The sequence below is a fragment of the Oncorhynchus mykiss genome, chromosome 26 (assembly GCF_013265735.2).
Source record: "Oncorhynchus mykiss isolate Arlee chromosome 26, USDA_OmykA_1.1, whole genome shotgun sequence".
Taxonomy (NCBI): domain Eukaryota; kingdom Metazoa; phylum Chordata; class Actinopteri; order Salmoniformes; family Salmonidae; genus Oncorhynchus; species Oncorhynchus mykiss.
Window position 1 is genome coordinate 41,687,532 of NC_048590.1, and position 13,819 is coordinate 41,701,350.

Below are 13,819 nucleotides of genomic sequence, written 5' to 3' on the forward strand. Positions count from 1 at the left end.
CTCTCTGTTTCTGCTTCTGTCTTTGTCGGAATCTTGTTTGTGTTATTCATGCCTGAACCAGACTATCGTCATGTTTGCTGCAACCTTGTCCTGTCCTGTCGGAATCTGCCGGTCCATCTGAGCCTACGTTTGTTTTGTTATTAAAGAAGCTCTGTTTACGTTAATAATTCGCTTTTGGGTCCTCATTCACGCACCGTAACACAGTCCCCTCCTGTACTCCCTGTTCACCCACGACTGCATGGCCAGGCACGACTCCAACGCCATCATTAAGTTTTCAGACGACACAACAGTGATCACCGACAACAACAAGACAGCCTATAGGGAGGAGGTCAGAGACTAGGACAAAAAGGCTTCTCAACAGTTTTTACCCAACAGTTTTAAGACTCCTGAACAGGTAATCAAATGGCTACCCGGACTTTTTACATTGTGTGCCCCCCCAACCCCTCTTTTACGCTGCTGCTACTCTCTGTTTATCATATATGCATAGTCACTTTAACTATACATTCATGTACATACTACCTCAATTGGCCCGACCAACCAGTGCCCCCCACACATTGGCTAACCAGGCTATCTGCATGTGTCCCGCCACCCACCACCCGCCAACCCCTCTTTTATGCTACTGCTACTCTCTGTTTATCATATATGCATAGTCACTTTAACCATATCTACATGTACATACTACCTCAATCAGCCCGACTAACCGGTGCCTGTATGTAAACATAAGTTTCCCATGCCAATAAAGCTCTTGAATTGAAATTGAAAGAGAAGAGAAGAGACAGTGAAAGGGCAGAGCAGGGGAGAGAGAATGAGATAAGGGCCACTGCACTGAGGGATATGACAGACAGTCAGATAGACCCAGAACAATGCCCTGAGCATGTAGCAATTGTTCTTCACTAAGTGTGTGTGTGCTGTTCCTCAATGGACAACTGATAACACACTGCTCAGCATGTTCACTCTACTCAAAGCTTTAGTCCCATTAAGACAGATCTATCCAATCAGCAGATATATTCATCTGAAGCATAAGGCTCATAAAGCAGGAGATTAACTGTGGCTGAGGAACATGGAAAACATCTGAAACACAACACTGCTCTGGGCACAACCATGTTGACTTGTTGTGTATGTATGGATGTATCTAATTCCAATGAGGCAAAATGGGACAGCCCACAGTATCGACTATAAAAAGCTAAGGCGTCCAGGACAGGACACACGATCAGGGGCGGACATTCGTTTTGTTCTCCTCCTTCACGGTTTCGTTCCGTCCGAGAGAGAGAGATCGTGTTATTTCGGGTAGCTACTATCGGCATATCGTGAGTTCACGACAGCTCACACGGAGTTTATAGACTACGAGCCTGGCAGTTTATCTATCTCTAGTTAATTATAGCGAGTGTCCTGGTTTCAGCACTGCAGGTTGTTAACAGCTCCAACAACACCAGAGGAGAGCGGAGATTTGAAGAGCCCCTCCCCGCCCAACTAACAACCAGAGCGGGTAGAGTCCAAGCGCAGCCCTGTTGTCAGTTTCAGCACCACCAGCAAGGAAGAGCAGAGCTGTCCAAACATCCAGCAGTTTGTGACCGCTATCGTCGGTTGGATCATCCACACAACACAACACCCCCAAGACAGCTATAACCGGGAGTAATCTAGCGGAAAATAGCCTACAGCCACCGATTGAGTGGATATTTTATTTCAGAATGGCGTCCAAAGGAATGGGAGTTCTCCTTCTGCTCGGGATTTTTGCTGTGACTGTCTCCCAGATTTCTGCTTTTCCCACACCTGCCGAGGATGGTGAGTACATGGCCTGCTGGTAGCCTACATCTTTGATGACTGGTTTCAGTGTGAATATGTTTTAGTTCGCTAGGCCTATAGCCCACTTTTAAAGTACATTTTAACTAGGCCAGGCTATATTTATAACCCTTTTCACATTTTAAAAATATATTTAAACATTATATACAAAACAAGCCAATTCAAGTTAAAATAGAGCAGGAAATAACAAATAAACAAATAGTTTGTGACGTTGGTCGTTTGCATGCGATGTAAGGCCGATTGCGTTCTATTTCCAACGCAGTTTATCTTTTGTTTGTTAAACCGATTATGACGCTGCTGTGTCCCGTCGGGTCGGGAGTTAGGACTCACTGTAGCCCTAGACTGTTACCCTCTTTCTCATCAATAAACCACATTAACCAAAACCACACTTGGCCCACATGACCAAGCAGGCATATCTTAAAAATACCCTGATGATGTTGGACCCCTCAAATTCAAGTCAATGTCTTTCTCTGTCGTTCATAGGAGAAAGTTTATTCTAAAACTGATTTAAGTTTTTTAAGGCTATGATTTGAAACAGTCAGGTTAGCTGGTCCTACATTTGTTTCTACCTAAATTACACGTTTTAGATGTCTCAGATGATGTGATAGTGAATGGTGGTGATGGTGGTGATGATGATGAAGACGATGAGGATGATGATAACAATGATGATGCGGATGATGATGTTGATTATGACGATGACATTGTTGCGGACCATAATAATAAAGGTGATTAGTAGTATTAATATTATGTGGTTTTATTTTCCCTGCAGATAAAGCTGTAGTTTACAACAGACGACTGACTGAGGAGAGACCAATCCAGGAGCAGGTAAACTATCTCTTTCTTTCTCTCTCTCTCCTTCTCTCTCTCTCTCTCCCTAAACTATCCGCTGTGCTATCTCCAGACTAATATCATGTCAAATAGACTTTGTGGAGGGGAGAGTTCTCAAACATCAACCACATCATATCAAACCAGACTGGAGCAACAGTAAACAAGCAAAGCTATTATGGTGAAGATGATTAACAGAGAAATGTTTACACTGTTCATGTTCTTTTCCACAGATTGCAGAGGCAGATGATGTGAAAGCAGCAGTGGAGTCTGCAGGTAAGTGGATACTTCTCAGGCAATCAATCAATATTGTTATTACATACATTTTAATATGGATGTGAATAGTGTGGAATAATTATTTTTGTTGTCTCTTGGATGTCTTCACAATATATAACTGTTTTTATCTTATTTCAATGCAGTATGGTCTTGTGTTGTTCTTGTCTTTAACTGTTCTGTACTGTGTAGGGTGTCCACCCACACTACCAAGAGTTGGTGAAAACGCACTTAGCTAACAAAATGTAACTTCCTTATGTAATTTTTTTTTTTTTTTTACCATGACAAATATGATTATTCGTTCAGTGGGGTCTTTCTCTAACACAGTGGTTTCCAAGCTGTGGGGCGGACAGTATTTAACAGTTTGTGTTCGTTGTCTGGAAACTTATTTCCATCGGTCACAAAAGGCTAAATTAGCATGACACGACACGAGCTGAATTCACTGTAAACGGCTTGGGGAAAAAAGCTTGGTATACGCTCAGTGCTTCATTGATATTTCACTGAGATATGCTTGTTTTTGTGAGAAATCTTCGAAAAATAACAATAATTTTGAATGAATATGAAAAGCGTATACTAAAATATGAAAATACTACGTCATGTCGTTATCATCTTAGCTCTATATTATTTTATATCCTGCGGATTGGAGAAGAAAGATGACTAGTTCAACAGTAAAGTGAGATGTCATGTCGCCTGTAGCCTTAATTCATGCACAGAATCCAGTCTAGCTGACACAATGCCATTTCCTGGCCTCTTTCTCTGGCCTCTATTGTTTCAGTCACACTCATTTTAGTCGTCCTCCAAGGGTAAAAACTCCAATAACCTTTTACAGGATTATTATAGAGACATGACGTTTGGACCATTGGTTTTCTTAGACAATTATCTACAGTTAACATATAAAAAATTGTGTTTTTGATTGGACACCCTATACACGTATTGTGTGTTTTGTGTGAACCCCAGGAAGAGTAGCTGTTTCATGTTTTGTATGGATCCCAGGAAGAGTAGCTGTTTCATGTTTTGTGTGGACCCCAGGAAGAGTAGCTGTTTCATGTTTTGTGTGGATCCCAGGAAGAGTAGCTGTTTCATGTTTTGTATGGATCCCAGGAAGAGTAGCTGTTTCATGTTTTGTGTGGACCCCAGGAAGAGTAGCTGTTTCATGTTTTGTGTGGATCCCAGGAAGAGTAGCTGTTTCATGTTTTGTGTGGACCCCAGGAAGAGTAGCTGTGTCATGTTTTGTATGGATCCCAGGAAGAGTAGCTGTTTCATGTTTTGTGTGGACCCCAGGAAGAGTAGCTGTGTCATGTTTTGTATGGATCCCAGGAAGAGTAGCTGTTTCATGTTTTGTGTGGACCCCAGGAAGAGTAGCTGTTTCATATTTTGTATGGACCCCAGGAAGAGTAGCTGTTTCATGTTTTGTGTGGATCCCAGGAAGAGTAGCTGTGTCATGTTTTGTATGGACCCCAGGAAGAGTAGCTGTGTCATGTTTTGTATGGACCCCAGGAAGAGTAGCTGTTTCATGTTTTGTATGGATCCCAGGAAGAGTAGCTGTGTCATGTTTTGTATGGACCCCAGGAAGAGTAGCTGTGTCATGTTTTGTGTGGACCCCAGGAAGAGTAGCTGTTTCATGTGCAACAGCTAATAGGGATCATAACAAAATCCCCGGTTCCAAGACCACCTACTGCAGCCCATGGCTCTGGCTCCGTATTCATAAAGCACCTCAGGCCCAACACTGTTTAGCTGCAGAGGAAAACCAGCCAGGCCCAACACTGTTTAGCTGCAGAGGAAAATCAGCCAGGCCCAACACTGTTTAGCTGCAGTGGAAAACCAGCCAGGCCCAACCCTGCTTAGCTGCAGTGGAAAACCAGCCAGGCCAAACCCTGCTTAGCTGCAGAGGAAAACCAGCCAGGCCAAACCCTGCTTAGCTGCAGAGGAAAACCAGCCAGGCCAAACCCTGCTTAGCTGCAGAGGAAAACCAGCCAGGCCAAACCCTGCTTAGCTGCAGTGGAAAACCAGCCAGGCCAAACCCTGCTTAGCTGCAGAGGAAACCCAGCCAGGCCCAACCCTGTTTAGCTGCAGAGGAAAACCAGCCAGGCCCAACCCTACTTAGCTGCAGTGGAAAACCAGCCAGGCCAAACCCTGCTTAGCTGCAGAGGGAAACCAGCCAGGCCAAACCCTGCTTAGCTGTAGAGGGAAACCAGCCAGGCCCAACCCTGCTTAGCTGCAGAGGAAAACCAGCCAGGCCCAACCCTGTTTTGCTGCAGAGGAAAACCAGCCAGGCCAAACCCTGCTTAGCTGCAGAGGAAAACCAGTCAGGCCCAACCCTGTTTAGCTGCAGAGGAAAATCAGCCAGGCCCAACCCTGCTTAGCTGCAGAGGAAAATCAGCCAGGCCAAACCCTCCTTAGCTGCAGTGGAAAGCCAGCCAGGCCCAACGCTATTTAGCTGCAGTGTAAAACCAGCCAGGCCCAACACTGTTTAGCTGCAGAGGAAAGACAGCAGAGTGATACAAGGTGGTTTGGTGGCTGGCTTCTCTATTTAAAGATACACTATGGAAGTTTAGTTGATGAAAACACACAAATCCTCAGTTTTAGGCTAACAATTTATGGGTGAAGGTAGGTGTGCCCTTTCTGGACAATATTTCTCTCCATAGAGTGGACTCATTTTGGCTCAAGAGGAGCACCCCCAGAGGCAGAAGCTTCATATAGCCTCTTAAATATTTCCCTCTCCCCCTCAGACACCAAACCTGCTGTGGAGCCTAAAGAGGTGAAAGAGGCAGAACCAGAACAAGAGAACGATGACTTCACTCTGCTCAAGTCCCTGGCCGAAGGTCAAAGGTCAAAAGAGACCAATGAGACGCCGGTCAGAGAGAGCCTGGAGAAGGAGCCTTACTTTCCAGACGAATCAGATTCCACCAAGAACCGCCGGCTAGTCGAAGACTATGACTCAACAAAGATGGAAAACGGCAAGTACCAAGGTATCTAGTTTAGTCTGTTTATACTACAGCAAGTACCAATGTATCTAGTTTAGTCTGTTTATACTACAGCAAGTACCAAGGTATCTAAACTCAGCAAAAAAATACATGTCCTCTCACTGTCAACTGCATTTATTTTCAGCAAACTTAATATGTGTAAATATTTGTATGAACATAACAAGATTCAACAACTGAAAAGTTCCACGGACATGTGACTAACAGAAATTGAATAATGTGTCCCTGAACAAAGGGAGGTTCAAAATCAAAAGTAACAGTCAGTATCTGGTGTGGCCACCCGCTGCATTAAGTCCTGCAGTGCATCTCCTCCTCATGGACTGCACCAGATTTTCCAGTTCTTGCTGTGAGATGTTACCCCACTCTTCTACCAAGGCACCTGCAAGTTCCCGGACATTTCCTAATGGGAATGGCCCTAGCCCTCACCCTCCGATCCAACAGGTCCCAGACGTGCTCAATGGGATTGAGATCCGGGCTCTTCACTGGCCATGGCAGAACACTGACATTCCTGTCTTGCAGGAAATCACGCACAGAACGAGCAGTATGGCTGGTGGCATTGTCATGCTAGAGGGTCATGTCTGGATGAGCCTGCAGGAAGGTATCACATGAGGGAGGATGTCTTCCCTGTAACGCACAGCGTTGAGATTGCCTGCAATGACAACCAGCTCAGTCCAATGATGCTGTGACACACCTCCCCAGACCATAACGGACCATCCACCTCCAAATCGATCCCACTCCAGTTGTTGTTGCCATCCTGTACCTATTCCGCAGGTGTGATGTTCGGACGTACCGATCCTGTGCAGGTGTTGTTACACGTTGTCTGCCACTGCGAGGACAATTAGCTGTCCGTCCTGTCTCCCTGTAGCGCTATCTTGGGCGTGTCACAGTATAGACATTGCAATTTTTTGCCCTTACCACATCTGCAGTCCTCATCCCTCCTTGCAGCACGTTCATGCGATGAACAGGAACCCTGGGCATCTTCATGTTGGTGTTTTTCAAAGTCAGTAGAAAGGCCTCTTTTGTGTCCTAAGTTTTCATAACTGTGACCTTAATTGACTACCGTCTGTAAGCTGTTAGTGTCTTAACGACCATTCTAACAGGTGCATGTTCATTAATTGTTTAAGGATCATTGAACAAGCATGGGAAACAGCGTTTAAACCCTTTAAAATAAGATCTATGAAGTTATTTGGATTTTTAGGAATTATCTTTGATAGACAGGGTCCTGAAAAAGGGCCGTTTCTTTTTTTGCTGAGTTTAGTTTAGTCTGTTTATACTACAGCAAGTACCAAGGTATCTATTTTAGTCTGATTACAATAACGGCCTCTTGGACAGACTAACCAGACAGAATGTTACAATAATGGCCTCTTGGAAAGACTAACCAGACAGAATGTTACATTAATGGCCTCTTGGACCAACTCTTGGACAGACTAACCAGACAGAATGTTACAATAATGGCCTCTTGGACCAACTCTTGGACAGACTGTCTCTACTGTATATAACTATGGTTGACGTATAGAGCAAATCAGAATGTTTATAAACAAAGCTGTTCTGGTAGTTCCAGGTAGACAAAGAGTCCCTGTCTTTGTTCCTGTCCTGTCCGGGCCTTTTGGCTCTGAGCCTGTGTGTCTGATAGGGGTGTCTGATCCCTCTAGGGAGGTCAGGTCTGAGGCCCTGCGCTGCTGTGAGAGAGAGAGAGAGAGAGGGGGGATTGTCTCTCCTCAGGCGGTCGGATGAGACAGTGGAAGTGCTAAGGCTAAGCTACAAGCCTTAAATCCTCTTCCTCCATCCCTACAAGATACTATAGACACTTAGTACATCACAAATGGCACCCTATCCTCTATATAGTGGACTACTAGTTCACCACTAGGGCACTATATAGGGAATAGTGTGCTATTTGGGACACAGCCCCTGTCTCTCACAGACCCAGTATTTCATCTCGACCTAGTTCCAGGGAAACAGTTAACTGCTGTATTAGACTTGGGGTCAAATGTCAGGTACCATAAAAAAGAAAAGGGTCTTGTTCAAATACATCTTGAATCCTTCCTTCTTCCCTTCCTTGACCTAATCACTGATCTAACATGGCTGGGCAGGTGAAAGCAAAGGCCCCAGTACATGGTTTCTATAAGGAGGATTCATGTGAAGTATTCAATCAGGTGGCTCCTCTTGATCCTCTCAGAGGAACTGATGGGATGTGTCCCAAATGGCAACCTATTTCCTATGTAGTGCACTACTTTTGACCAGAGCCCTATGAGCCCTAGTCAAGAGTAGCGCACTATAAAGTGAATAGAGGCATTATGGTCTGACGCCAAGTCTCTCCTCTCAGGATCTGGGTCAAGGTTATATTCTTAGTGTATGAAAAACATCCCCATATGGTCGGAGGGAGTTATTCAGGAGAATAATTGATTGCTTTGTGTGACACGACACATTCAGTCTAACACCGCTCATATATGTTTAATTCTTTCAATATTTATGTGTGTCTGTGTGCGTGATTGTATGTGTGTTTGCATGACTGCCGATGTACTGTTCTGTACTGTACTGTACTCTACTGCACTGTACTGTACTCTACTACACTGTACTGCACTGTACTGTACTTTACTGCACTGTACTGTACTCTACTGTACTGTAATCAACTCTACTGTACTGTACTCTACTGTACTGTACTCTATTGCACTGTACTGCACTGTACTGTACTTTACTGCACTGTACTGAACTGTATTGTACTCAACTCTACTGTACTGTGCTCTATTGCACTGTACTGTACTGTACTGTACTCTACTGCACTGTACTGTACTCTACTGTACTGTAATCAACTCTACTGTACTGTACTCTACAGCCCTGTACTGTATTAAACTCTACTGCACTGTACTGTACTATACTGTACTCAACTCTACTGCACTGTATTCTACTGTACTCTATGCTACTGTACTCTACTGTACTCTACTGAACTGTACTGTACTCTACTGTACTGCACTGTACTGTACTGTACTGTACTTTACTGTACTTTACTCAACTCTACTGTACTGTACTCTACTGTACTGTACTGTACTGTACTCTACTGCACTGTATTCTACTGTACTGTACTCAACTCGACTGTACTGTACTCCACTTCACTGTACTGTACTGTATTCTACTATACTGTAATCAACTCTACTGTACTGTACTCTACAGCTGTGTACTGTATTATACTGTACTGTACTCAACTCTACTGCACTCTACTGTACTGCACTCTACTGTACTCTAAAGTACTGTACTTTACTCTACTATACTCTACTGTACTGTACTCTACTATACTGTAATGTACTCTGCTCTACTGTACTGTACTCTACGCTAATGTACTCTACTGTACTGTACTGTACTATACTATACTGTACTCTACTGCACTGTACTGTACTGTACTCAACTATACTTGGGGCGGCAGGGTAGCCTAGTGGTTAGAGCGTTGGACTAGTGACCGGAAGGTTGTGAGTTCAAACCCCCGAGCTGACAAGGTACAAATCTGTCGTTCTGCCCCTGAACAGGCAGTTAACCCACTGTTCCCAGGCCGTCATTGAAAATAAGAATTTGTTCTTAACTGACTTGCCTGGTTAAATAAAGGTAAAATAAAAAAAATAAAAAAAAATACTGCACTGTATTCTACTGTACTCTGCTATTGTACTGTACTCTATGCTACTGTACTCTACTGTACTGTATTGTACTGTACTCTACTCTACTGTACTCAACTACTGCACTGTATTCTACTGTACTCTATTGTACTGTATTCTACTGTACTGTACTGTGCTGTACTCTACTGTTCTGTACTCTACTGTACTCTACTGCACTGTACTCTACTGCACTGTGCTCTAGTGTACTGTACTCTACTGTACTCTAGTGTACTGTACTGCATAGTACTCTACTGTACTCTAGTGTACTGTGCTGTACTCTACCATACTCTACTGTACTGTATTGTACTCTACTGTACTCTAGTGTACTGTGCTGTACTCTACTGCACTCTAGTGTACTGTACTGTACTGTACTCTAGTGTACTGTGCTGTACTCTACTGTACTCTAGTGTACTGTACTCTACTGTACTCTGGTGTACTGTGCTGTACTCTTGTGTACTGTACTCTACTGTACTCTAGTGTACTGTAGTGTACTATACTATACTGTACTCTAGTGTACTGTACTGTACTCTACTGTACTTTAGTGTACTGTACTCTACTGTACTCTAGTGTACTGTACTCTACTGTACTCTACTGTAGTGTACTGTAACTGATGCAAGCAGTAGAATCAGATTTAAAAAGCAGGTAAAAATACACCTTGTGGAACGGCGGGCTCTGTCAAGTAACACAGACATGGGCACAGCACAGACACATGAATACACACACATGATAACATACGCACTATACACGAACGTACACTTGGATTTTGTGTTATGGATATGTGGTAGTGGAGTATAGGCCTGAGGGCACACACTTAGTTTGTTTTGAATTCTGTAACAAATGTTTTATAATGTTTTTTAAATTGTATAACTGCCTTAATTCTGCCGGACCTCAGGAAGAGTATCTGCTGCCTTGGCAGCAGCTAATAGCAGCCAATACTGTAGTGAAACAAAGGCACCTCATCAGTTAGACCAGATTCTCTGTAGTGTACTGTACTGTACTGTACTGTAGTGAAACTAAGGTAAGTAGGTTCTGTGATGTTAACGTATTGACCATTCAGCTGAACATGGTTAAGTTATTGTCTGTTTCATTACTAGAGAGTTGTTGCTGTTGGACCATTTACAATGTGTGTGTGTGTGTGTGTGTGTGTGTGTGTGTGTGTGTGTGCTGGCCATCTGTCTCCTGGTGTACAGCCTTAAGTCTCAGCGTTTTAGTTTGTTACATAAGAGTCATATACTGGCACAGGGATAAACCTAGTGAGCTGAGAAATATTTAAGAGAGGGGGAGAGGAGAGGAGAGGAGAGGAGATGAGAGGGGAGGAGAGGGGAGGGGAGGGGAGGGGAGTATGATCTATGCTACACCCAGTGGGACACACAACCACACAAGTGTTGTTACATTGTTGTGTCCTTGGTTGTGATTGCAGATGACCCAGAGAGCTTCAGGCAGGTGGATGGTACCCCTCTAACGGCTGAAGACATCGTCCAGAAGATCGCTACTAAGATATACGAGGAGGACGACAGAGGTGTATTTGACAGGATCGTCTCCAAGCTGCTCAGACTGGGCCTGGTAGGTCCAGCTGTCTGGTAAAGACACAACACAGAAATGGCTCCCAAATGGAATTGGAATGACATTTTTTTGTTTACTGCTTGAATTGACTGGATAAAACATTTAATGATCCCAATCCTGATGGACACTATGCAAGTCAGGGACAGACTGGGACCATAAATCCGCCTGGGCATTACTAACATAGCACATTGTTTCCCTCAAGGCCCCCATTATTAGTCAAATAATAATAATTATGCCAAAAGAAAACCCAATTTAGATGGATGAGCCCAACTGGTATATCCTGAACTTTCCTTTGTCCAGCCTGTTTCTGGTGTTTGTGTGTAGTTGTGTAGTTGTGTGAGTCAGAGACCATGATTAACAGTTCACAGTGGGGTTGATTCATGGAATTCCCCTCTTATAGTGAGTGATGCACTTACCTTTTTCTCTCTCTCTCTCTCTCTTTCTTTCTTTCTCTATCTCCCTCTCTCTCTCTCTCTCTCTTTCTTTCTTTCTCTCTCTCTTTCTTTCTTTCTTTCTCTATCTCCCTCTCTCTCTCTCTCTCTCTTTCTTTCTTTCTCTATCTCCCTCTCTCTCTCTCTCTGTCTCTCTCTCTTTCTCTCCCACTCTCTCCCTCTCTCTCGCTTTCTCTCTCTCTCTCTCTCTCTCTCTCTCTTTCTCTCTCCCTCTCTCCTCTCTCTTTCCCTCTCTGTCTCGCTCCCCCCCCCCCCTCTCTCTCTCTCTCTCTCTCTCTGTGTCTCTCTCTCTCTCTCTCTCTGTCTCTGTCTCTCTCTTTCTCTCCCACTCTCTCCCTCTCTCTCTCTTTCCCTCTCCCTCTCTCTCTCGCTCTCTCTCTCTCTATCCCTCCCTCCCTCTCACCCTCCGTCCCTCCACTAGATAACAGACAGCCAGGCAGACAGTCTGGAGTACGAGGTAGCCGAAGCTCTTCAGGACCTCATCACTAAGAACGCAAAGAACAATGAGATCGAGGACCTGGGAGAGGACTATCCCGTGACCCGGGGTGACCAGGATGACCAGAATCCCGACGCTAGCATGGTACAATCTGGGAGAAGGCTAAATTCAATTACATTTAACATTTGAGCATTTTTGGATTCTTAGCATGAAAATCTCTGCATGCCTCCCATCAGACACTGCTGTGATGAGGATGATGATGATGATGGTGATGACGATGGTGACGATGACAATGGTGATGATGGTGATGATGGGGCTGTCTCACTCTCTTCCTCTCTCCTCCCAGGATGTTACTGGTTCCCCCAACCGTCGGTACGATGAAGAAGATGATGATGAAGATCAGGCGGCCATTGATGACGACGTGGACAGAGGAGAGGGGGATGACACAGTGGATAACACCTGGGATAGAGAGAGTGAGGGAGAAGGGGAGGAGGAGGAGAGGAGTGAAGGAGAGAGAGATGAGGGAAACGAGTTGAGCCCAGAGGATGGTCTTCAGGACCTTCAGTACTTCCCCAACTTCTACCGTCTGCTAAAGAGTCTAGACTCAGGTAGGAATACACACACACACACACACACACACACACACATACACACATGCACACACGTACACACGCACACACACACACGCGCACACACGCACACACGCACACACATACACACACGCACGCACACACACACATACACACACATACACACACACGCACACACATATCCACACACACACACACACAAACACACACATATATATATATACACACACATACACACGCACACACATACACACACACACACATGCACACATACACACACATGCACACACGTGCATACACGCACACACGCATGCACATGCACATGCACACACACACAAACATATCCAAGCATGCAAGCTCTCTCTCTCACACACACACACACACACATCACATGCACACACAAACAAATAAACACCTGTGTGTGTGCGTGTGTGTGTGTGTGTGATGTTTCCAGAGCAAGACGCCCAGGAGAGAGAGACTCTGATCACTATCATGAAGACTCTGATTGACTTTGTCAAGATGATGGTGAAATATGGAACCATCACACCTGAAGAGGGAGTCTCCTACCTTGGCAAGACACAGTTTATTATCTATATAATAACATGTATATACCACCTTGGTAAGACACAGTTTATTATCTATATAATAACATGTATATACTACCTTGGTAAGACACAGTTTATTATCTATATAATAACATGTATATACTACCTTGGTAAGACACAGTTTATTATCTATATAATAACATGTATATACTACCTTGGTAAGACACAGTTTATTATCTATTTTTATTTCACCTTTATTTAACCAGGTAGGCTAGTTGAGATCAAGTTCTCATTTGCAACTGCGACCTGAAAAGATAAAGCAAAGCAGCGTGACACAGACAACAACACAGAGTTACACATGGAGTACACAATAAACAAGCCAATAACACAAACAAGTCAGTGACAAAGTAGAGAAAAGAAAGTCTATATACAGTGTGTGCAAAAGGCATATTGAGGTAGGCAATAAATAGGCCATAGGAGCGAATAATTACAATTTAGCAGATTAACACAGGAGTGATAAATGAGCAGATGATGATGTGCAAGTAGAGATACTGGTGTGCAAAAGAGCAGAAAAGTAAATAAAACAAAAAACAGTATGGGGATGAGGTAGGTAGATTGGGTGGGCTATTTACAGATGGACTATGTACAGCTGCAGTGATTGGTTAGCTGCTCAGATAGTTGATGTTTAAAGTGGGTGAGGGAAATAAAAGTCT

The 13,819-nt window shown here is 44.0% G+C and overlaps 1 protein-coding gene across 2 annotated transcripts in view; it reads left to right on the top strand.

The window, feature by feature from the left end:
- The first annotated feature begins 1,030 nt into the window (after positions 1-1,030).
- Positions 1,031-13,819, top strand: part of LOC110526920 (secretogranin-3) — a 33,820-nt gene continuing 21,031 nt past the window's right edge. The window contains exons 1-8 of one of the 2 annotated variants that reach the window (XM_036963861.1): positions 1,031-1,782; positions 2,570-2,625; positions 2,859-2,901; positions 5,628-5,855; positions 10,941-11,083; positions 11,957-12,115; positions 12,318-12,579; positions 13,016-13,132. In XM_036963861.1, the coding sequence (XP_036819756.1) occupies positions 1,689-1,782; positions 2,570-2,625; positions 2,859-2,901; positions 5,628-5,855; positions 10,941-11,083; positions 11,957-12,115; positions 12,318-12,579; positions 13,016-13,132 (1,102 nt within the window). In that variant the 5' untranslated portion in view covers positions 1,031-1,688. Of the gene's footprint in view, positions 1,783-2,569; positions 2,626-2,858; positions 2,902-5,627; positions 5,868-10,940; positions 11,084-11,956; positions 12,116-12,317; positions 12,580-13,015; positions 13,133-13,819 lie in introns of both variants that reach the window. The other variant, XM_036963859.1, reaches the window with a different exon arrangement.